Source organism: Oryzias latipes, chromosome 7 (genome assembly GCF_002234675.1).
Source record: "Oryzias latipes chromosome 7, ASM223467v1".
NCBI classification, from domain to species: domain Eukaryota; kingdom Metazoa; phylum Chordata; class Actinopteri; order Beloniformes; family Adrianichthyidae; genus Oryzias; species Oryzias latipes.
This window is the reverse complement of record NC_019865.2, coordinates 23,010,441-23,036,237: the sequence shown is the minus strand read 5'-3', so window position 1 is coordinate 23,036,237 and position 25,797 is coordinate 23,010,441. Positions and strand designations below refer to the sequence as shown.

The window sequence follows — 25,797 nt, the reverse complement described above, 5'->3', positions numbered from 1 at the left end:
TTTTTTTTGTCATTTTTTGTTTTATTTTTCTTGTTAAATACACATTAAAGTACAGATTACAAGTAGAAACTTAGTATTAATGATGAAATGAAAGCAACAAAATACAAAATGCAAAATGCAAACATTGTTTTTTTTTTTATTAGAAGGGACTTCTGTCAGCACGTATGTTGGCAGAAAGGGAAATCCTTGAGTACATGAACTTCTGTTACTGTTAGGGCAACAAAAACATAAAGCATACAACAAGAGGTATGGCACACAAAAAAGCAAGAGTGTGATATACAGTATACTGACATGAGAATAAAACTGAAAACAGATTAAGGAGCTGACAGTGAAATGGAGTGTCAGCGTTATGTTTGGCCACCGCCTCGGTGCAGCTTATTATCAAGTATTATATGTACAGTACATTAGGTAGGAAGAGGAGCTTGGGTGCCTGAATTCACATTTCTACTGTCCACAAACAGAAGGAATGTGAATAAAATGCAGCAAAAATAGGAAAGCCCAAATTTACAGCTTTGTGTACAATTAAGAAGCAGTTTCATTAGCACTGAGAGGGACCGGGTGGAGTTCTGTACCAGACGACATGCAGAGGTTCTGTTGGGCTCAGTAGGATCCAACAACTGCAGTCAGAAAGTGATCGTGCCCTAATTAATGGTTAAAAAACAACCAGAACCGCCGATCTTCTCTCTGGTCTCCAGCCTGATTGTCGTCAACAGTTCAGGGGCTGAGCCTTCGTCATCATCAGCGCCGCCCACGTCCGCCAATCATCAGGCCAGATTTTCCTGATGTTTGCTGACGCGCAACAGCTGCAGGAGGAGTCAGAACAGCTGGAATGACAGAGTCTCTGGTGTTCACTTTGTTGTGGTCTCTGTGGTTGGGAAGAATTTGGTTTCTTATAAAAACATTTTTTGGGATAAGTGTGTGTGTGTGTGGGGGGGGGTAATCTGTTGGAGGAAATTGTCAGACGGCAGTCTCCGGGGGGCTGTTTCACAGCTCTGTGTCTGCTGTTTTGGCGTTGGAGTGGCCGTTGGTGGGAGGAGGACTTTGGGGTTTTTCTGCCTCCGGAGACTCCCCATTTATGTTGGGCTTCTCCTGGGTTTCTGGAGGGGGGTTGAGAGGGGCCTCAGACGCGAGGGTGTTTCCCTGATTCTCCGGATCTACAGGACTGGCCTCCTCTGCCTGCAAACATGACGCAAAAAAATACCTCAATGCATGTTTGTTTCATGCAACAACAAAAAAAGCATGAACTTTTAGCCAGCCTCTCTGGTCATGCACTGATCATACAAACAGAAGCATTGTGGGATTAAAAAAGAGAAAACGTTCAAAAACGCTAAAACACAAAGGCTGTGTCAGAATTTCCTTACTAATCTCTACTCAGTTCATCATTTTAGGCATTTGCCTTTTTTTTACTTTGTCAGAACATACAATTCCAAAACCCACTAATCTGGAAATTTCCCACAAGTCTCTGCAAAAAACCATTGTGCATCCATGCTCACTAGGTTGGCGAATATAGACCACAATGCATTGGGTTTGAATAACTTGTTTTTTTTAAGGACAGTGAAGTGTTAATTACCAGTGTTATTTTATATGAATCATCCAAGTTTTCATCATCAGAACACAGTGGATTCATAAAGACTTCGTGAAAAGTTTATATTTATTAGATATTTACTTTTGGAAAAAGTAAAAATGGTTGATGCCATATTTAAAATAAAAATAAAAGCAATGAGCATGTATGTGTCCAACTTTCATTAAATCCAGGGAAGTAAATAGTCCCGCACTCTGTTGTCTTTTAGGGGTTGGGGAATTTGGACATAGCCGACATAAAGAGTGGCATTTAACTTTATTTCAAATTGTCCCAGGGTTATAAACACGGTGCAACAACCCACAATAAGTCTCTTTGCTGTGCTGATGACTCCACAATGCAGGAGCACACAAATAATACCAGGTTTATTTTCCAGCACTGTTGCCAGGGCGACCTCGGGTCTCCCTAAAGATGTTTTTGAATAGAGAAGATTGTCATGAGAAAAATCAAATTCACACCATTGTTATTTGATTTTCACGTGAAACAGCTTCAGAAAAACATGAATCCAGACTTTTAGTTTGAAACGAACCTTTTCACGTAATTCATCAGTTTGTCTAATCAGACTAAGCAAGGTGGTTTTCCTTCCTTATTAAGTCATCACCACAATGTTCACTTTGTTAATACTGGCCATCCATTCATTTTCTAAATCCCCTTTCGGGGTCACAAGGGGAAGGGTGAAAGCGGGGTTTACCCTGAACGCTCACACTAACACATTCACACCCACGTATAATCATTAACAAACCTATATAGAATGTTTTTTGAACATTCAAACTCCACACAAAAAAGACCCAGCTGGGGTTTTAAATCAGGTCCTCCTTGCTGTGAGGCGATAGTGCCAACCACTTGTGCAGACTCCTTTCATGTCTGACTTTTTTAATTTGTTGTGATTAGGCTTTAACTTCCTGTTAGCAACAGCATTTCAATTTCTTTCCTCTTAGACAAAAATCTTAGATGCTCTGTCAGGTCTAACATTCCAACAGTTCAGTATTTTCCCACTAAAGAACTTCATCAATCACAGAAATTCAATAATCAGAATGACTATCATCTTTCTGCACTATTGTTTTTATAAAGTTAACTGTTTGGTTCAAACTGACGTGTTTTTCTGGGTCACTGGATATTTCTGTGTTCCACCATATTCTTAACGATTTAAAACGCATTAATTAAGTGAATCCTCGTGATCATCTGGCTTCTTTCGCCTCATAAATTGCATTATTCTTCCAAATGCAGGGTGTTGGATCTCAAACTGTAATCTTTAAAAAATGTTTCTTTTTTTATATGTTGCTTACTTTGTCGTTATTGAAGCACTAAATTTACATCAGTTTTTAATTTCTGCTGTAAAAATAAGCTACAATGATAAAAAAAAAAAACCTTATCAGGATTGGAGAAAAAAAAAACTTTCCTCCCTTGTTCTGATAAAACAATGCACATGGATGAAGCAATATCAACTGACCCTGTCTGTTCAGGGTCATTATGACCCCTAAAGTCTCCAACACTCCCACTTCTATGGCCTCCTTTTAGTCACGTTGAGTGGTGCAAAGAAACAGCTGCTTCTGGCCAGTAGATGTAAGTGGGAGTCTTTAATTGCATCAGGGTCTTTGGATCAGGATCACTCTATTTCTTTGATGACTTGCCGACAGCGTTCACTAATTAAATCCACGGCAAGCATTTTCCAAAATAAATCATTTAAAAAAATATATTTTTAAGGAGTGAAGACTGGCTGATTAGGGTGATTGAGCAGAAACTGATTAAAAGCATAAACGCAGTGAAAAATGCTTTTTGGAACAAAGCTCACCAACAAGATACAGTAAAGTCACTCAAGAACACAACATTAATCCACAGTTCTTTAAAATTTTAGAGTATTTGAAGCACAGCTTGTTTAGCTCGTGCCTCGTGCTCACCAGCCGGGCTCCTTTGGCGGCAGGTCTGCGCTGGCATTTGAAGTAGCCCACGGTGAGTGCAATGGCGGCAAGCAAACCAGTGACCAAGATTCCCACGAATACAGAACGGGACGACGACTGGATCTCCGTCTTCGTCACACCCAGCTGCAGGAAAGTTCAAGACAGGTTGAAGAAAACCATTCAGAACTCTAAATAAATAATGTGTAGCAGGGATAACTTTAGTAAACAGACCTCTAGCTTGATATGTAGGACATAAATTAGTCACAAATCTTTCATGAAATGGAAAGTTTCTCTTGTTAGTTATAATTTACACTACTCACAATGAGTTAGCGATATTTTTTTTTACCTGAGTGCTTTTCCTGTTTTGGTCTGAATTTTATCGAAATATGTAAAAGTTCCTATTACTAATAGGGAATAAGTAGAAACACCATTTTCATTTGTTTACTATTAATTACCTCAAAAAATTAAGACAAAAATAAACATAGCCCCAAATAACAGAAATGGAGCGTGTCAATAGCGGGCATTTCCACCATTTGCTGCAATGACAGCTTGGCAGCTATGTCTCCTGTTCATCACTAGCCTCATGATGTTGTTCTGAGGGAATGCATTCCACTGGTCCACAAGTGCTACATGTAGTCCCGCCAGGTCCCTTGAGGGTGGGGTCTAATCATCCAGTCTCTGCCTCGGCTGGTCCCAGACGGGCTCTATGGGGTTAAGGTCAGGGGTCATCGCTGGCCAAACCATACGAGGCAGTCCGACTTCCTGAAATCTACCTGTGACTATCTGGCCCATATAGTGGAGCATTACAATCTATGAACATACAGTTGGGGGTGTGCTGGTGGAATTGATGAAATGATGAAAGGTTCCATGATGTCTCAGTAGTAAGAACCTGCAGTGACCTGGCCATCTACACTAACTAAATCAGTTTTATGCTGACTGGTGAGGCTGCTGCACCTCTTCCACCACATTTAACCCTGGGGACCATGCTGACTTCTGCGTATCGCTCACCTCATCTTCTCCACCAACAGTGGTGACCATCATTTCTGTGCAAGGTGACCCGACACTCATCAGTCAACAGGAAGGTAGACCATTGCTGCTTTGTCCAGGTCACATGGTCTTTTTGTCACTTGTGACCATTCACGCCGGTGTCTTGGTGTCAGTGGAAGCACTTGCAACAGTCGTCTGGCATTTTGGTCAAAGGGATGGAGTTGGTTGTGGATGGTTTTTTTGAAAGCCCTAGTACCCCTCATATCTGGTAAACGGGCCTACAGCTGTGCAGCATTTGCTAAACCATGTCTTAGTGCATGTATTGATCGTTGGGTACTTGTCATCGTTGTGGAATGTCAGTCGTTGGGCTCCACTGCTGTGTCTATCACAAACTCTGTCAGCAGTTGTGTTTCTTGATGCAGGTCTGCTAATGACACTTTGAGACAAGTCCACTTGTCATTGCCACATACTACCAACCTGAAGGCGCTGTGTGGCCAGGTGACGCTGCTCGTCCGTTAAGTGACGTTGTGTGTTCATGACTGTTGGAATGATGAACTTACTGGATAAAATCAGCTTTTTATACCCACAGAGTGTTTAAATTGATGCAACACTGAAAAAGTTTTTCTTTGAGAAGTTTTTGGTCCCAATAAGTAAATCAAACTACACACAGTGAGACCGTTATATGGAAAATACAACAGGAGGTGTGCAGATCACCCACATAAAATTGACTCCTTATCCAAAAATCTGTGAGGTGAAACAGAAACCAATCCACTGAATTTTTCACAATGTCTCCAGTGTATTTGTACGGTTATGTGAAAATCCTTAATTCTGTTGGAATGTCTTACCTTATTCTTCAGTTTTTCACTCTGGAGTGCATTCACCAATGTATCTGGCTTAGCTGCAGATAAAATAAAGTAAAAAATCAGGTTTTCTTGTCAGGAAAAAAACATTTGATTTCAAGTAATAGAATCTAACAGCCTCTTACAGATACTTACTGTCATTGCTAGACACAAAGATTGTTTTTCCGTCTTGGAATATTGTTAGTTGACAGCTTTCCTGCTGGCACCAGCCTGCAGGGTTTTCCTCAATAATCTTCTTTGTTGCATTCTACAAAAGTGCATGTAGAGAAACAGAATACATTAACATTTTATTTCTAATGTTAGTCTTAGTAAAAGTATTGAAACACAGGGTGAAGGAAACTTTAAGGAAACAAGGATGATGCACAGCTCCAGAACTTCACTGACCACACCTGTTTTTTTTCATTTTATTTCTAGTCTCATCCCAAAATTATGATATCACTTCCTTGCACAACTGCATGCACGTCATTTTTCAGTAATGGGATCCAGACGGCTTCTAGCAGCCCCAGAAGACGTTCTCCAAATCCCCCAAACCCCAAATCCTCTCTTAGCTGGGAGTGGACCCACAGCTGGAGAAAAAAAAAGAAGCAGGAGGCAGAATTCAAGCTGCAGAGCTCTCCACATGAAGCTGCACTCCTTTTTATTTGTGAGCCGTCACACGCCATATTACTTGATACTATCGCTTTAGTTCCTAGACTGAAAGCTGCAGCTACATGAAGTTTGAGTCATATCCTTTACGCGTGAGAGTACTTAGAAATTGCTTGTGTTAACAAATGTAAAAAAAAATGAAGGAGGGTGGCTATAGGTCAGAGTGTTCATCCTATATATTTCTGTAACTATAGTAACTATTGTCCAACTGTAATATCCATCTTCCAAACCTGGATCAACCCTCTCAGGGGGTCTCAGTGTTGCTGGAGCCTATCCGAGCTTCTGTTACACACCAAGAGACAATTTAGGGATACCAAGTAACCTCTGAAGCATTTTTTTGGACTGTGCCTAGGAAAAGACCCAGCCATGGGATTCAAACCAGTTCCTTCTCACAGTAAGGTGAGAGTGCAGACCACTACTCCACTGCCCTACCCTGCTCTAACAGCTTTAAGTTAATTTTTTTAATCTTTTAGGCATTGTTTCATGTGTATCAGTCAAGAAAACCCCTGAAAAGAGATTGTGTAGAGCCAACAGCTTGAATGTTGTAAAGCTCTGAGAAGTTTGAACTCACACAGTCTGTCGTTATGACTTCAGCCTTCACAGTGATGGTGTGCAGGTCTTCATTTCCAACGCACTTCACGTCAGGCTGCGGAAAGAAACGGAGCTCAGATCATGCCGTCCACCGCAACGCTAACATGAATGATTGGTAAAGCTGTTGTCTACAGCGGGACATGGGATCCCATCGATGATGGGAAATTCCAACACTTACCATAACTTCTTTAAGAGGCAGCAAGTCCCTTGTCGCTGCACCAGCTAAAACGTCTGCAGAGCCTTTATCCACAGGGCCATCATTGGGAATCCCTTTACCGAGTGTTGGCACCGTTTTGTTAATCAGCTGGGATTCAGTCGCAGGTAAATCCGTTGGTGCTGCTGCGGTTCCACCAGACTGGGGGGTCTCTCCATCTTGGGTGGAGTTGGCACCTTTAAATGAAAACACAATACAGAGAGAAGGCTTTAGAGGCTTTTTAGGAGACAATTTTTGTGTTAGGAAGTATTTTTGTAGCTATGTCCTACTGAAAAGTGAATGTGTCTTTGTAAAGTTTTTTTTTTTTTTTATCAGCAAAGCAGGGCTGATGGGATGTTTTTGCTGCACCTTGAATAGTGGAGTTGTCTTGACACATCACTTCACCTGCAAAAAAGAAGGAGTAAAACAGTTAATCAAATGAAACAAAACCACTTTACTCTTGTCCTTTGAAAGACAAAAGTAGCATATTTAGCTGAAAGTTAGGATTTTGAATTTCTATCTAGTTTTTTTGGATTTTTTTAAAAATCATTTTTAAATGTGATATCCTGTTTAGTTTTAAAGAACTCATGAGGTTCCTCAAGATTCTTTGGTAGTTTGCTTTAATGATTCAGCTGAGAACACTGATACACTTCACACCTTTTCCGGATCCATTTCTCCACAGTGTGACAGTATCTGCCACATTTTATTTTATGTTTCATGCATCTGAAGTCACAAGATTTGCTTTATTATGTGTTTTTTTACACACCACCCTTAGAAAGCGCTGTAGTCAAGCTCAAAAACGAAAAAAAGGAGAAATCAATAAAAGACAGTAAAAGTCAGCATCAATTAATCAAAAAAAGGAGATAAAATAAGACATGATGGTATTGTCTCATGAGAACAAAGGTTTAGCATAAAGATTTGTCTTTTATTTTGACAAGAGTTGTTGGTTTGGTGTGTGTTTTTTGTTTTTATTTTGTTTTCACTGTGTTTGTTGAATTTTAATAAATTCACCAATGTGAGGAAACCACATGTGTCTTCACATACTTCATAGTGACTGAACAACAAAGCAAAATGCAGGATGTACCGATGACCATTGTAGAAAGTTGTTAGCACAAACTGATTGATATTTGCATTTTTGCCTCTAAAACAATAAAAGAAAAATCTAATTTGTGTCATAAACTGGAATAATTGATCAGCGTATTTGTTCAAGACTCACATTAACTGTAGACCGGAGCTGCCCAACCTAGTATGTCTGAATTATATCACCCTGATTGTTGTTCAACGCTCGATCGTGTAGCACCTGTCAGCGGCTGCACGTAGGACTGACACTTAGGAAATCAGGGCTCGTCTCTCAGGGGGTGTTACAAGCTTCATCCAGTGTGGGTCCTTGGGCAAGACCCTACATGCTACTTGTGGCAAAATGCAGAAAGGTGAGCAACGATTGTATACAGCTGTGAATAAATGTAGATTCAGGTATTTAGCAGGAAGTGAAAAAATGGTTGTTACTCAGGATCCAGGGTTGGACAGCCCTACTTTCAACCTCTCTGTTTCTATCCGTTCCATCATGAGGTTCAGCTGGACCGTCTAACCGTCCAACTGTTTTATGGGTCTCGGTGTACTTCATGCGTATTCATTTACTTCCTCCTGCAGATGTTTCTTGCACTTTTGCCTTTGTTTCTTGAACAAAGCCAACACTGAGACTTGACCAAGTCTGGAAATGTTATAGATTTTGCAACTCGTGTAGTTCTTTTCAACTCCCTCAGCAACGTTTTCATTGCAACTCAGAGATATGAGGAATGTCTGACACAGACAACGCCTCCCACTTGTGGAACACAAGAGTCCAAAAGCTCATATTTTAACTCTAGTGACAGTTTTTTGAAAAGCAGCAAGAAAACGTGAACATCCGTCACCTCAAAAAGTCATAAAGTGCAACTATTAGATTTTGTTTGAACATAAACTGTTCGTATGACATGAATATTATATAATAAAAGGATTAAATCAGGGTTTATTTTTTTTATTTCAAGATTAGAATTTATCAGGATTTATTTTCAATTTTCCATCAATAGATAAAACGTGCTCTGCAGAAATGAGGGGGCATAATAAACAGTCTTTCTCTTTTCTAAAATACAAACTCTAAAGTGGATTAACCTCTATTTCTTAGCGTTCTCAAGCTTGCTGTAAGAACAAAGTCATTGTGGGAAGGGGGTCAGGGAAAGGGGAGATTAGAATCTCTCGTTTTGATGACTGAAACCTCACATCCAACCCAACTTGGCCTGTGTTCTCAAGAGGACTGACTAATTAGCAGCCACATCGATGGCTGTTCTCAGAGTCTGCAGCTGATGCAAAACCAACAACGGAGCCAAAGAGGAGACGACCGCCTGACCTCACATCAATCTTTTGAAAATGTCCTGTTTCTGTCACAGTTCTAGGATGGAGAGGTGTGACCACAAGAAGGACACACTGAAAAGAATGTTCTCAACAGCAGAAAATTTCCTCATGAGAGGAAGTAAGATAGGCTTGCTCAGTTATCTAGTTGGTGCAGATAACAGAAAACCTCGGGTCTTCCTGCATCTCAGATGAGTTTAATGATGCATTAGAAGTGTGACGTTTCCACGGCTGTGGTGGTTAGCACTTACTCAGAAGGCCCTGTTTCAAACCTTAGCTGGGTCCTTTTGATGTGCAGCCTGCATGTTCTTCTTGTCCAAACACATTCTTCATGGGTTAAACTGTGACTCTCAATTAGCCCTACAAGCCTTAGTTACAAACACGGCAAGTTTCTGTGTTGTCCAGGCCCATCGGGGGGGGGGGATTATAGAGAGGAACAGTCACATCTCAAAAGGGGCGTGGGTGTGTCTTGGAGTTCACTTGAGCCCTTGCAGCAACCTTAAGTGATGTCATGAAATTGGAATGTACGGTTGGCATGAGTATGGTAAGTTTATTGTGAGGTTTAAGTAAGGGTATGGTGAGTTGCACGCACTTATGATACACGAGTGAAGCTATTGCATGGTGCCCTTACGCTGCCAACTGAACTTGTGTTGTTTGATACAACCACACACACAAAAAACTGTCAGGAAAGCAGTCACCCATGATAAAAAGAAGGAGGTGCATTTAACATGAAAGAATCTCCATGTTTGCTTCCCCCAGTTCACAATAGATGAACACAAACACTCATCTTCGCATAGAGGAAACCTTAAACACTTCTGTAATCACTGAAAAATGTGTCAGCCAAGGACCGAAGGGGCGGGTTGGGTGGCCCCCAACCCAACCGTCGTTGTGTCTTTGGGCAAGACACTCCACCCTCCCTACCTCCAGTGTGGCTCCACAGGTGTGTGGATGCGCATGAATGTCCTGCTGATGGTCAGAGGAGACACTTATCATCACCAAGAATGATTAAGGAGTGAATGAATAATGTAACCGCTTCGAGTGTCTGGGGAAGCACAGAAAACTCCAATCCGCTAATATTATTCTTATTATTAAAAACAAATTGTGCTGGAAACGTGGATTTAAACTCTGTTTTGATCTGCTAATAACAACACCAAATTCATTCACTTGATAGTTAACCACAGGATGTGTCACACATGACTTTCGTGTTGGCATATATTAAAAAATCTGTATTTTCAGGCTGCTATCCATTTATCCATTTATGTTTGGACAAATGTGATGTATTAGCACTTCACTACAGTCTTCCCTCGCTACCCTTTGCGGCGGTGCCGCAAAACGTTTTAGCATGCCTCTGCATGCCTTTTGGTAACTCCATATGTCTTCTGCGTCGTAATTGGCTGTAGAACTTGTCAATCAATCTCCTCAATGCCAAGTCTTTTGTACAGAATGCGTTCAGCGTGTCAAATCTAGATCAGATCTTTGTTTTCATTCTTTTAATTTTCTGCAAAGGTTTGAACTTTGAGAGTTTAAACAAGAGAAAAAAGTGTGAAAATGTTTGTCTGTCCAAATAAATATATATATGAAGTGTGTAGTGAGAAGTTTTGCCGCCTTAAAACATCTGTCACCCTAGTTGTCGAATTTCACCTATTGTGGTTAATTATGGAATGTATCCCCCGTGTAAAATGTGGTATTTAATACACACATTTGACACGTGTGTATCAAATGTGGACATTTTCTAGCCAGCTGATAAAAACTGAGGCAACTGTTTGGCTGGTCAAGTGAGCTGACTGGCTTTCATTTAAATGGTTCAGCACCGGCCACCATTTGTTCTAACTTTGTGACACGGTCTACGCACTAAAGGTTTTGCTTTTTACCTGAAAAGATGAAAATAGGTTCATCAACAAGTCAAAGCTTTTGAGTCCAGAGGACGAGAAGCCTGGTGGACGGACGTCTGTGTGAAAATCTCAGCTTGTTTCCAAGCAGACACTTCAGCATCAACATGAAGCCATAGACCTCCAGTCTCAACAAAAACACAGCAAAACCAACACAGCACACCATAAACACAACCTTGGCCCCCCTCCAGAGAGGATTGGGGTCTTTCTGCTTATTTTCCTGCTGCACTCCACCGGCTGGAATTTCATGACAAACCCATCTGTCTCAGAACCTTTGGGCCCTGGATTTGAGGTGAAGAAAAGGTTCAGACAGTTTGAGGAAAGGTTTGGCAGATTGGTAAACTCATGGAGAGGTGCTTATACTGATTGAATTATATTTAGTAATCAATGCTATTTGAAAAAAGAGGTTTCATATTGCAACACTCAATAAATTTGGCAAGTCTTTTCCTGCCTACCAGTGGAACATCTGCACTGTCACAAATGTGAACGGTTCTGTTTACATGGGTGCGTCAAATCCCAACCTAGTGTTCCTGGATGTAAGGCCAAATCCGAATTTATTTCCCATTCCTCTGGCTCCTCCCATTTGCTGTAAGTGTAGGGGTATTTGGAGCTTTAGTGGTGTGCAAACTTGTTTTTCTAAAGGAGAGCCACAGTGACTTAGGGCTGGGTATCTCTCCACCAGTTGGGCGATCTGCGTTGCACATTTTTTCACAAGAGTGTGCTCTGAAGCACAGAATTTTACACTAAAATGAAAAAGTATGGACTTTTCACACTTGCATGACTTTTTAAAGTTAGAACATTAATGTTGTTATGTATTTTCTGAGCGCTTGCAGCTATGTGCTAATGCAGATGACCGTGGCTACTGATGGCTATTGAGGAATCAAGTGTTGCAGTTCCTCAAACAACCACTATTCAATTCATGTAGCAGTTATAATTTTGTTAAACTAGTTCAAAATGTGACAAGATGTAAAAAGTTCAGTTGATTTTTTTAACACTACATAATTGATAAACATGGTGCAGCATAGTGAAAATGGGAAATTTTTCCTATGGAATGCAGTGATGTAAGGGATCATCTGAAAATGTAACAATTACTGAGATCAATGAAGGGGTGAATATCGATATCTGTTTCCCGCCTTGTTGTCATTGTTGATAACTATTGTGAGAAATCTTTAAAGTGGTGAATCTTTTCACATTTATGAGTATAATTAATCATTATTAATAAATAACTAAAGGCAAACCGAGCAAATGTGTTATTCAAACTGGTAGCCTTTCATATGACTTGGGCTGTCTCATGGGTACATGAAGTAACTCTCAGTTTCAAAAAGGTTGGTGACCCCTGCTCTAGCTAGTGCAGTTTTCCGTGCTGTGGTGTGGTCTGAACCCTGACTGAAAATCTTGAAAGTGGCTGTTGTCCTGTAGGTGGGGGTAAAGGTGGGGGTAAAGCAGCTTAACTCCAACTTGGAAAACTCCAACTGTGTGAGTTCAATTGGTCCATAGTTGGCCAAGTTGCTAGGATCTAAACTGGGCTTTTTCAGAAGAGGTTGAACAACTGCATATGTAAAAGACCGGGGCACATAACCTGTTTCTAGAGAGGTATGTATTATAGTTCATTCGGATTCATTGATTAGGAGGAAGGTTTCTTTAAAAAGCTTAGTGGGGGTTGGAAGAGACAAGTTGAGGAATTGGAGGACGTAATAACTGATGTTATTTCCGCTTGATCCACAGCAGTGAAGCAGTCTGTAACAGAAGTTTCTATGGATGCCTTCACTTCTACCGATTCAGTCTACTCTGGGCTGATAGTAGGACTAACTTGATTCAACTTATGTCTAATATTTGAGATTTTACTATCAAAAAATTGAAGTTAATCTTTAGAGCTGAGAGAAACAGGAACATGTGGTTCTACTGAGCTCTGACTGCTGGTTAGTCTGGCTATTGTACTAAAAAGAATTCTTGGATTATTTCCATTCTCTGATATTAAGGTTGAATAGTACTGGGTTCTAGCTCTACGCAGTGCTTTTTTTATCATTTAAGAGGCTCTGTTTCCAGGTTTTCAGAGACTGCTCTGAACCGGAGCGGCGCCATTCTCTTTCCAATTTACGGGTTTCTTGTTTAAGAGAACGCGTTTCAGCGTTAAACCACGGTGCTACTCGGATTTGTCTAACAGTGTACTCCTGAGGGCTTGTAAGGCATCATTAACAAACTGGTCATTTATACTAGGACTGATGCTATGGGAGCTGGACTCAAAGTATTTGCTCAGAATGTTACTAACAAGAGACTGGTTTCAGAAAGGTGTGATTTAACTTTCACTCCCATGGAAAACAATGATTTAAACAAAAAAATAATCTATAGTGTCATAAATAATTTGAATATTTATTGGGAATTATTGTGTTTGTGTGTGTGTGGAGTCTCCCTAAAGGCCCGTACACACCGGGACGAATATTCGCCAGGCGTTATTCGCCAGCGTTTTTCGCCACGTTTTTTGTGTTCACACCCAGGCGATTTTCGCTGACGATGAGCCGAGCGAACATGCAATTTCCTTCCCTGACATTAGATGGCGCTTAATGTAAACAGAAATACTCCTGTACACAAGGTGGCGCTGCGCAACTTTACGCTTCTTAAAATCGCTTTTCACTCAGAAGAAGAGAGCAAGTATTTACGCGCTTGTCAGAATAATACAAAGAAAACATGAATATTTCAAGCACCAGTAGCTCCAACTGGTGCTTGGTTCGGGGATATTTTAGAATGTCCGTCATTATTTCTTCGCGGCTGTGTAGACGCTACTTGGCGTCTATCTTCTTCGCTGGTATGTGTGCTCAGCAAGGCAGTTTTGTGTTTGAGCGCCCCCAAGTTGTGTTTTACTGTAACTTCAGAAGCTCCAGACACGTGTGCAAAAGCGCCATTCTCATTGGTCGAATAGATTTCGACGCGTCGAAAAAAACAAACAAACGCGAGGCGTTTTGTTTTTTTTGACGCTTTGACGCGTGGCATTTTTTCGCGTCGGTGTGAACACTCTCATTGGTGCCCTTTGTTTAGTCACGAGGCGTTAAACGTCGGCAAAAATCGCCGGCGAAATTCGTCCCGGTGTGAACGGGCCTTAAGTAAGCACTTTTCTACGGATGGACTTTTCTCACTAGCAAAGGTGGTTGGTTTTGTTTGTTTTGATTGACAGGCACAAAAGACCCACAAAACTCACTTTTCTGCACAATCACGCATTTTCTAACAAGATTTTCGAGGTGGGTGGAGCAAACTCCAGTCAACATGGTCAACCAACTTTAGGCATCATTTTCTTCCCAATTCTCTGGGCGACATCAGAGATTCTAGTGAGTAGACGTCTTTGGACCAACACAGTTGCAGTGCCAGCTTGTTACTTATCAGATTTAAAAATAACACAGGCATGGCTCCTGGCAGATCACCAAGAATTTCACGCTCGTCTGTGATGGATAGTATATATAGGTTGAGTTGTCACAGCTAAATTTATCATTCTGTAGGGAATAACATGGTGTCATGGGATTTGAGAAATCATGTCAAGTGATGAGTACTTCTTTTTTTTGTTTTTTTTAAACGTCCAAAATTTGTTTCGTTTGTGAATAAAGCATATGTCACTTGTAATCATTTAGTGCTATCTCATTATTAATTTATAGTAATGTATCACTAAATAATGCCGTAGTCTGGGTCTCTGGATAAAATACAGGGTTGTGTCAGGAAGTGCATCCAGCATAAAAGTCTGCCAAAACCACCTGTTGCTATGGCGACCCCTGGCGGGATATGCCGAAAAGTAAACAGTAAGTTAGGTATCACTTAACTATGAATATAAGGTAAAAACTACCTGTCTATTTTATTATTGTGGCAGATTTGAATTTCTGTTAAACATTGTCTTCCTCGTTTCCTAGCTGCCTGTGTCATTCATTCTTTGCAGCTTGTTTTTGTTTACGAGGAACTTCTCAGTGAGATCTCCATTCTTGCCTTTGTGTTTTGTAATGGTGGAAGACAGAAAAATGCTGCGAAAACACTGCCATACCTGATTAAAACATTGCAGTGTGAGATTACCAGCAAGGGACAGATATTTCTTTGCTTATCATTTATAGCATGTGAAGATGAGGCCTGCTTCCTCCCTTGAGTAACCAGGGAGGGGACCTAGAGCGAGGGAGGGGTGTTGGGGGGGGGGAGCTGGGGGTCGCAGCTGCAGAAAGTCTCCCCTCCTGGAATTGCATTCCCTCCCTGCGCATGTGCCGTGTGTTGAATCCGTGCAAAAAGGGGGAAAGAGCCGGCACTAAATCTCTGGACTTGAGTTGGGCCTCCACCCAAACTGCAGGGACAGCACCTTGTATGTCAATACAAGCCGCACCCCTCACTGCATTACTTATCCAGACGTCCAGGGAGGACACATGTATTCCCTCATTTCATCCTCCTTCTAGTCCATATTTGGAAAATTCAAACTTTAGCTTTTTTTTTCGTAAAACAGGAGACTTTTAACATGGTTAACCCTTGTGCTATCTTGAATGACCCCACCCTTACATTGACGTGTTCTCCCTACCATGACAAAGGTGGATAAAGGTGGAAAGATTTCATGTAATCCAGGGACACCAGTGAAGATCACAAATCATTGAAGAAAAAAGGTTCAGAGCACTGTCTAGTGGGTCGAGATGACCCAACTCCCATGTTAAAGTGCCTAGGATAGCACAAGGGTTAAGACAGAATCCCCAAATCAATCTGGAAGTTTTTCTAGAACTTATCAAATCTTCAGCAAGTTGAACTTCATGAACTTGTTTCAGCAGCAGCAGGACAATAGCACAGAGAAGAAGGAAACATCTTTATGTAACATAGCCATCAAATGTTTCCACTTCTGTCGTCCGTTCTACAACAATCTGCCAAATGACAGTCTGCACAGAAGAATTCCGGGACTAAAACACTCAGGCCTCTAACCATGAGCTTCCTCTTTTGTTTTTTTTACACACGGGTGGCAAAGGTTGACCGTTTCCTCCCTGCCCACACCCATGGTGTTTTCAAACAAAACATGGGATTGTTTCGAAAAAGAGAAGAAGATGAAGAATGAACAACAAGTTTGCAACAGTATCCATGCACATCCCATGACAGGATGCGGCAGTGGCGGAATGCGGCACACAGTCACCCTTTGGCACGGCTGGAACAGGCAGATAACAGGGATCCTGGGCTGAAGTTACTGTGGAAAAGTTGTTTTCCTACAGAAAAGAGGTATATCTTGTTAGATTCTTGGTTCATAATACTTATATCTTATATTATATTCTTACTCATAGTTTTTTTTTTTTGCATGATTTCTAGACTAATACTGTGGTAAAAATGGAAAATTAAAACCCAGTATGCTTGATCTCAGCCATCTATGGCAGCTTTTATTCTAATTTACTCATTAAAGTAGTTTCAACAGGGCAGGGAAACTCTAAACCTATCCCCCCCCCCAAAAAAAAACTTTTTAAACATGTTCCCTGGAGACATCTTCTTTGCAAGCTGCTAACTGCTCCCCTCTTTTAGTTAGCATCAACAGCTTAAGAGTCTAGCATACCTAGAGCCGACAGTTCACCTCGTCGACCCAAAAACAGAAGGGTGGGGGTGTGCACGCTCCTCTTTGGTCAACTAGCCACCAACAAATGGAAAGATGACAGTTTTGAAGGTGTTTACATTGACGGTTTGAATGGGTAACAGTTGCAGCTTTGAAGAATTGTACTCCAACTGAGTGATCTCACCAGATCCAAACAGTGACAGACTTTACCCCGCCCTCTGCCAGTAGGATTGCTCTAAAGGGCAGATGAGTGGGTTCAATTTAGTTATTGCTTTAAATGATCCATTATGTATTACTCGGCGTGAATTAACCCATCAGAATCCATCTGGATGGATAGTTTGTCAAAGTGTGTGTGAAGCTTTGGCGCAATTTCACTAAGAAGGATCTTCCTTCCATTGGGTTGTTATGTCACTGCCCCCACCATCGTCAGCCTTCACTTTGAACAAATAGCTAAGTAGCTCGCCCTGCTCTCAGCCAATCACAGTCATGTTTTTATAAACTGCTGTCTACCTTTGCATTCTGGACGGTTTTGCCGGCCCTTCTCCACCCATCGTTAACGTTGGGAGTGGGGTCATCTGGACCCCACAAGATAGCACAAGGGTTAAGTAAGGCAGAATAAGTGTACACCATTTAGTATAGGAATGGCTGTTTGAAACCCTCCCTTCCATACTTTTACTCCCAAAAGTTCAAACCACAAAAAGTACATTTACTGGATTATTTTTTACTAGAATTTCTTCACATGGTGCCTTATTGGGTTGAGCAAAACTGTCCAAGTATTAATTTAATCTAAGCAACATTAAAATGTTAATTATTGCTAACAAGCTTAAGCAAAGCATGCTCAAAAGCTAAAAGGGCGTGTCAACGTTCAGCCAACTGAGTCAAAACACATGCGCCCCTATAAATCTGTCATGTAAGAGTTTTTGCATTTTAGAAAGGCATTCAATTGAGAAGATTTGCCAAGGCCAAGCAAGACATGAACTGAGCTTGTAAACACAACTTTGCTTTGACTTAACTTAACCCTTGTGCTATCCTAGGCACTTTACCATTGGGAGTTGGGTCATCTAGACCCACTAGACAGTGCCCTGAACCTTTTTTTTTTCAATGATTTGTAAACCTCACTGGTGTCCCTGGATTACATGAAATCTTTCCACCTTTATCCACCTTTGTCATGGTAGGGAGAACATGTCAATGTAAGGGTGGGGTCATCTAAGATAGCACAAGGGTTAAGCTACCTCTGCTCCCACAGCCCAAAAACATGATTCATAGGTGAATTGATGACTCTAAATTGTTCTTTGTTGTGAATGTGTTTGTTTATGTGTGTGTGATCATGTGGCCCTCTGTCAGACTGGAAACCTGTCCAAAGCGTATCCTGCCTTCGCTTGGGCTAACAGTGGCCGAGTTAGGCTCCCCATAAGGGAGAAAACGGGTTCAGAAAAAGTATGGATGGATGCTATAGAACTAAGACCACCACGCACGGTCTCATCGCCTCCTGTCTGGACTACTGCAACTCCTGTTCCATCAGAAGTCCCTCACAAAACTATTCGCAAGCTTCAACTGCTCCAAAACTCTGCGGTAAAACAAACCCCCTCCACTTCTCACCCTCCTCCTCTTCCCATCACACTTGTCCTGCAGCAGCTTCACTGGATACCAGTGCCTCATCGGATCACCTTCAAAATCCTCATAGTGACCTTCAAAGCCCTCCACAACCTCAACCCCATATCATCCTTATCCTCAAGTTCCAGAGCCGAGGGCCTTAGATTATAGGACCTTCCCTGTAATCCAAGGATCATCGACTCACTCCATCATTTTTCTAAAAATCTTAAAACCTACATCCCAAGTCTTGCATATCAATCCTAATTAGTTTATACATTTATTGTCTATTAGAATCTTCTGATTGCAATTATATTCCTGTATTCGCATTTTATGTCTTGCTCTTTACTTGTAAGCCGACCTTGGGTGCCTAGAAAGGCTTAATATAAATAAATTTGAAATACAGTATATATATTATATACTTTTTTTTTTTTTTTTTTTTTTTTTTTTACACACTGGGCATGTAACACACGTTCAAGAACGCACATTTAGGCCACAGTGTTCACACTGGACAAGCAGGTTTGGACCTTCTTCTGTTTTTTCTACTAGGCATGTCTGTTACCTACAGTTGGACATGATGGTGGAATGAAGTGGTGCAAATCCGGTGAATCTTGCTCTAGACTTTTTCATTCACTGCTTGGTGTCATATAATTCTGCCCAGGGATAAACCAAAAATATTCATTTTCATCAATTTTGATCAATTTCCAAACTGTGGCCTTTCCAGGGACTGAAGGGGACGCCAGCCATATCTCACTACCAAATCCAAGTCCTTGGTTGGTTAAAGCTTGACCCGGTTTAACTTTTAACAGGCGTTCAATGACCTCACTTTGTTCAAGTAGAGCCCAAAAACTTGCATATCTACTTGTGAGCGCGAGAGTTTTGAACGCAGAAATTGACCTAAACTCTTCATTGAAAGTGGTCGCTAGAACGAGTGTGGGTGTTTAAACTCAGAAAAATAGTGTAATCTGGTGGTTTTTTTAATAAGATGTATAAAGTTTGGCTTCAAAACAAGCAGTTTAGTACAGAATAATTACAAGGAGCATTACTCTGCCTCATTACATGCTTTTATTTTCCTGGATAAACAGTGCAGCCCTCTGTGAGGACAGCCCACCCACCTTATCCATCCTAGAGGATGTGCTTTGTGTGAAGCTCAGCAGCAAAAGGAGTGCAGAAACCAGCGAGTTGTATTAATTATTATCCAAACCTGCAGTGACGCAGCCGCGAGATCGGCACGCTGAGCAAGATTTATGAACCTGAGCAGTTTCTGGACTTTTCAAGGCTAACGAAAAAACGGAGGCAAACTGGGAGAGAATGCTTTTCTTCCCTCCTCATGGTGCTGAAAGCCAACAGCTGTAAAACTACAGCGGGGTGCCAGGGAAACAAGAACCAATAAGTTCACCAAAACAGCAGTAATTGCAACAAGGAAGACTCGAATGCAGCCTCCTGCTTTTCATTAGATCCATTGTACAAAGTAAATGTTGTTATGTTGTTGTCTTTTTCTTTCCCCTGGATAATCACCAACTTGGTGTCAAACGCTGCTTTTGGTTTTATATCCTTAATGTATTTTACTTGGATCAGAGTTTGTAGTCAAAAAGGGAAGTTATTTCTCATGAATTATGCTCAAAAGTTGCAACAGAATATGATTTCTGCACGCAAACATTTGTGCTGAAACGTTAACCGAGTCCAGGCTCTGAGGTTAATGACATTATTGAAAGCTCGCAAAGCTTCTCGATCTTGGCCCAAGTGGACACCCGCCCTCGCCTGACATAAGACAACAATCAGCCAAATGTTACATAAAAAGACCCACACCCTCCCACGGATGACGCAAATCGAGCTTCTGCACACAACATGGGTCCAAAAGAATGCCGATCAATAGCTTAGATGCTGCAAGAAAGATTGTCAATGTTCTAGCAGAGTTTTTCTTTGGCCCGGTAAATCTGAAAAGTTAACTATTACTTTTTTGTTGTTGTTGTTTTTTTCAATTTAAGATCAGAACTTCTCGGTTTGTGCCACTTCAGTCCTACCACACGAGTGATGCAAACAATATCTACGGGGCTTTGATAGCTTTCAATACATCGACTCCAGATTGATCCAGCCACGAGTGAGAAAAATCTGTGGTCTGTTTGAACAGGGAAAGTCTTTTTCTGCTCTGCCTAAGGCCCCGACCGAGCAGCAGGAGGAGCCGCCGTGGATGACAACCTCAAAATAAGTGATCCAAGATGTTCCTCCTCTGACACACGGCAAGATTTAAAACCCGGGTTTTCCCCGAGAAATCTAGCGAGCGACAGCTTATATCATACTCCAGCAGGCCATGCATGACATCACCCACGTTTTCAAAGCATGCCCATTTCAGCGCTGCATTTTCCATGTCTGCATAGCTGTGGAGTAAGTGGAGGGATGAAGAGGCTTTTCTGCAGGGATGGCTGACCTGCTTTAGAAGAAAAATAAAGCAAAAGGTCTGTGGACAAAAGAACATCAACATCAAAATACTATGCACTGCTTTTTCAACTGCATAACTAATAAATACTTTTTATACTCTGGAGGAATATTAGGCTTCGCTCCAATTACTCAAACCATTACACTTCCACCTTGTGGATGGATGCCAGATGTGAGAATGATTAGGATGATTTATTTGTTTCGTTGTTGAAAATAAAGGCCTTAAAAACCCACCTTAAAGGCCCGTACACACCGGGACGAATATTCGCCAGCCGTTTTTCGCCACCTTTTTTGTGTTCACACCCAGGCGATTTTCGCTGACGATGAGCCGAGCGAACATGCAATTTCATTCCCTGACATTAGATGGCGCTTAATGTAAAACAGAAATACTCCTGTACACAAGGTGGCGCTGCGCAACTTTACGCTTCTTAAAGTCGCTTTTCACTCAGAAGAAGAGAGCAAGTATTTACGCGCTTGTCAGAATCAAACAAAGAAAACATGAATATTTCCAGCACCAGTAGCTCTAGCTCCAGTTCCAGCGATGAAGAAATTATTGTTCTGTTGAATGATGAAAGACGCCGGAAAAGACGTCGGTTTTGGGTACATCCCATAGTTACGAGAAGAGAAGAACATGGGGAGTTTTATCGACTGGTACAAGAGCTGAAAATGTATCATGAGCATTTTCGGGGATATTTTAGAATGTCCGTCAGTGAGTGCATCTTCTTCGCCTTATTTCTTCGCGGCAGTGTAGACGCTACTTGGCGTATATCTTCCTCGCCGTGACGTATGTGTGCTCAGACAGTTTTGTGTTTGAGCGCCCCCAAGTTGTGTTTTACTGTAACTTCAGAAGCTCCAGACACGTGTGCAAAAGCGCCGTTCTCATGGTCGCAAAGTTTTTGACGCGGCGCATCAAACCAAAAAAAACGAACCCGAAGTGTTGTTAAAAAAATGACGCTTTTACGCGTGGCGTTTTTCGCGTCGGTGTGCACACTCCTTTGTTTAGTCACAAGGCGTTAAACATCTGCGAATACCACGCGCGAAATTCGTCCCGGTGTGTACGGGCCTTTAGGGTGTGGACCGTGGGTTTTTATTGACTGGATTGATGACCAACGACATCACATGTACGATTCCGACTGTCACAATGACCAGCAGATCGATTTGAGTCTGTTCATTTTCTAAATCTTCTTTAGCCCTTTTGGTGGTGACAGGGTTGCTGGAGCCTATCCCAGCTACCATTGGGCAAAGGTGGGGTACACTCTGAACAGGTCCCCAGTCTGTTGCAGGTCCACACAACCACTGACATTCACACAATTCAGAGTCACAAATCAACCTTATGAAGCACGTTTCTGGACTGTGGGAGGAAACTGGAGCGCCCAGAGAAAATCCACACATGCATGATGAGAACATGCAAACTCCTCACAGAAAGAACCCAGCTGGCATTTGAACCAGGGCCCCCCAGGGTCCCACCTTGCTGTGAGACCAGAGCACTAATGTCTGAGTCTAAATTAAATGAGCTTTGTTTAGAATATCCATGGGATTACACACCTCCAAAAACAAAAACACCTCTCTAATAATGTACATAATTAACCTCTATTAGAAGAAAAAATGCTGAATGAGAAAAAAAAACTCCGGCCACTTAAAGTCGTCATAAATAGAAAATAGAAACAATAACATTTTTTAGCAGTGTTAGCCTGCATTCTGTCCTCACTCCTTCATATTTTTTATAATGAATATTATTGAGGGCCTGTTCGCTCATAATTTTCTAAATCCATGCGGTCAGTGCTTTATTCTTGGGCAAACAGACCCGGAGGAAGGGTTAGGATTAGGTTAATATGTGCCAACATCCTTTAGCCGTGGATGCGGGTAACGCCGCCATGTGCATCTTGGCTTCACATTATTACATAGAGGAGGAATATCAGCGTTTATTTTGTCTGGATATGACTGGTAACACAAATTCACGTGATTGTTTACACGGTTTCTCAGGACTGTGTAGCCTTTCTACTTTCAAAAGCCGCCCCTGTTAGCTCACACATCGTCCTCAAAGCCACTCCTCTGCTGGGGTCAGAAGCTTCTCCGCTTCACGTTAACAGAATCAGTGTGCTCACAATAAGACACAGCCTTGCTTCCAACAGCACAACGAGAATTAAAGTATATATAGGCGCTCCGGAGGCATCCTGTCACTTTTTGAAAAATATGAAGATTTTTAAGTGCGTAAAATAGGATCATTTCATTGAACAGTTGTGCAGTCTTTTTGTACATCCACAATAATAAAAAAAATTACATGAGGACAGGAGTGCTGAAGCATGTTTGCAGTTATGACGGCATTTTGCCAGTTACAATTTTTGCAGAGAAAAGAAATAAAGAAAAGTTGTGTTTTTATTTCTTCCCATGAAATTGTTTGATTTAGGAAGTCTTGCTGTTGGCTTGCATGCAAATGCAAGAACCTTTCTCCAAAAGTTTAAGGAGGTTGAACTTTTTCACAGAACTGTTTCCTGCCTGTGGCAGATGTTTTTGGAGAGGTTATCTCTGCATCTGTTGTTTGTCTGAAGCAGCTGCTTTTTAACGGACACATCTCTGTGATGCATGGCAGGTGTGGCTGTAATCCACCAAAAGTGCTCTACTAGACGCTAGAACCGCTTTTCAAAACTTGAACAATCTTAAGTAACCTGACATAAATATGAATGAGCATCTTTAGGCGTCCGATTTTTTAAAAAAGTTTGCAAATTTTTTTTTTTTTTTTAAATTCACTGTAGTTAAAAAGGAATCCTTTGCTTGGAACATGAGAAAAGCTGCAGGGATTTGGGCCAGCCTGAGGGGGATTCCCATCAAATCTGTCAATCCATCCATCTGGAACCAAGATAAGGGAGCAACAGTTTAAACAGAGACCCTCTGAGCTTCCCCCCTCCAGTCCGGCAAAATCTGCATTCATCCAAATGATTCAACAAAGAGGCTTTTTTGTTCCAGATCAAAACAGCCGTAATGCAGCCTGAAGCGTTCCGGCACTTTTGGGATCTTCAGATGACTGCTGACATCACCAAGCCACTGGTCTGACCTATTTACAGCCTGCAGCCCCAAACGGAATGAAAGACGGTGAAGTGAGGTAAAGGATCGATTGTTGTGACTGGGCTGGTGGTGGGAAAGTAGCAGAAAGTGTGTTTTCTTTTTTTTAGATAAGCCGAACATTCGCACATGTGCATAAACCCTCAGTGCCTCCCCCACATTGAACATCCCGCGCCTACATTTAGACGAGCGATAGCCCAGCATTGTTTTTCAGAGATGCATGTAACCAGGTCACACCTTAGCGCCAGTGGTGCACATGTTTCAGGTTTGTGGATCGGGGGGGGGGGGGGGGGGGGGGACAACTGGTGGAGAAACACAGGGGGGATTAATAAACAAGGGAAAACCCGAAAGTGGAAAACTAAAAGAAATCAATAGAAATTAGAAGCATTAAAGTGAAACCAACATGATATTTGTACACATTCTTTAGCAGTAAAAAGGGAAAAACTTCAATATAAGTTGGTTTTATTATATAAGTGGACTAAAATCTGCTCAAATCTCATTGAATTTGTGAAAAAAAAGGTTGTTCTCCAAGTTTCAAGATGGAGCTGCTGCAGCTGCTGAAATGTTTTCAATGTTTTTAAAATTCCATTCCAATCATCTTTTGATCCTTTTTCAAAGCGCTGGTTTTTATCTTGATTATGACGTTTTATGCCAAAAACCAAAAATTCTGTGTCATTTTCTAGTTTCTGCGGGAGTTCATTTGAAATTGACTGTGAGTGGGACCATTGAGGCGGAGCAACCCCGCCCCCCCTTCCCTTCACTCAAAACTGAAAGCTCTCTGCTTACACTCTCTCTGGCTTACATTGCTGGTCTGACCAGCTTAGTGGCCTTGTGGTAGAGTGTCTGCCCTGAGACTGGAAGGTTGTGAGTTCAAATCCATGGTTGAGTCGTACCAAAGACTTGGGATACATTAAGGGGTTGGGTTGGGGGGGGATTAAACCACCAAATTGGTTCCACAGCTCGCTGTTTGGTGACTGGGGCTTCACCGCTGAAAAGTGACTGGGCTTGATGAGGAGAGCCCAAAATAATTGAATTTCTGTGAAAATCCAATTACCATCCATTACGCTGCTGCTGCAGTGCTCGCCGTGCAGCCTTTCTATTGCACAAACTCTACACTTGTTCTGCCGCCTCGTGATCTTCCCCAAAGTCGACGCTCGGCTGCTGTCTTCAGTCTGCTAAACTGCTTTTTAAAGTCTTCCTCAGGTCGAAACATTTACTGCCGTGTGTCTATAGACGGGGCCAATGAGAGCTCTGCTAAGGTCGTTGCCATGATCCGAACTGCCGCTGCTTTACAACTGGGGAGGCAGCTGCGCCATCCAAGCCATGCTTCCCCCTGCAATTAGCATCAGGTCGCAAACCCATGTGGAGGGAACGGCCTGGCAAACGCACGCCGTTTCTCCTCACAAGTCAGTAAAGTGCACATTTTGACAGACTCTTTTTGTTTCTGTTGACTTCCAGTGCATTATGGGGTCACTGCAAGACAACTCCCACCCCCAGGAGCGTGTCTGCTCACATGCACACACAAAGGAAAGACACCTAACTAGAGATTTCCTGAGGATTTGCAACAGCTCAATCTGAATTTTACACCCAAAAGGAAGCCCCATGTGTGTGTAAGACCTAAGGAACGCATTCAAATAGTTTGGCTCCACCCAGTTATGATGGAACGTAATAACTCCCAACTGCAACTTTCCACTGCTGAGCAGATCCTTTGTGTCTGCACGCTTCTGCACGAGGCCACCACACAACTTCAGGCAGCCTCCAAACTACATTTCCCTCCAAATAATTCAGAGCACTGGCTGGATGTTCCAGCATGACATTTTACATGCAAAAGAAGTACATTTCTTTATTTCCACATGCACATTAGGGTAAGTTGTGTGTACACAAACTTCTAGGACAGTAAGTCATTTCCTCTTCATACTCACTCAGTAGAGCGAACAGCAGCAGAGCTCCAGCTATTCTGCAGAGCCCATTCATTCCCAGCATGGACGTAGCCATCCTCCCAGATGAAGCGCAGCTGGCGGGACCGCCTGAGAAAGTTCAAAAAAGTGTGGGAAGTGGAGGCGAGCTGGAGAGCCGGGGGAGTTGGAGGTTTCCTGTGAGGTCTGAGCGAGCAGGACAGACGGGGAGAATAAAGCACGGCCTGTGTTCTGT

At 42.0% G+C, this 25,797-nt stretch overlaps 1 protein-coding gene across 1 annotated transcript; it reads right to left on the bottom strand.

The window, feature by feature from the left end:
* LOC101157618 lies at positions 1-25,797 on the bottom strand. The gene is made up of 8 exons (XM_004070894.3): positions 25,569-25,797; positions 7,123-7,158; positions 6,739-6,950; positions 6,541-6,615; positions 5,460-5,571; positions 5,310-5,362; positions 3,478-3,621; positions 1-1,176 (listed from the first exon to the last, which is right to left on the bottom strand). Exons 1-8 carry the CDS (start codon positions 25,639-25,641, stop codon positions 985-987), a joined length of 897 nt encoding a protein of 298 aa, XP_004070942.1. The 5' UTR covers positions 25,642-25,797; the 3' UTR covers positions 1-984.

Excerpts from the sequence above, each read along its gene's own strand:
- LOC101157618 (XM_004070894.3), bottom strand. The coding sequence starts at position 25,641 with ATGGCTACGTCCATGCTGGGAATGAATGGGCTCTGCAGAATAGCTGGA. Across the intron at positions 3,622-5,309 it reads GTGAAAAACTGAAGAATAAG|CTGGGTGTGACGAAGACGGA; the intron begins GTAAGACATTCC and ends ACTTTCCTGCAG. Across the intron at positions 1,177-3,477 it reads CCGCCAAAGGAGCCCGGCTG|GCAGAGGAGGCCAGTCCTGT; the intron begins GTGAGCACGAGG and ends TCATGTTTGCAG.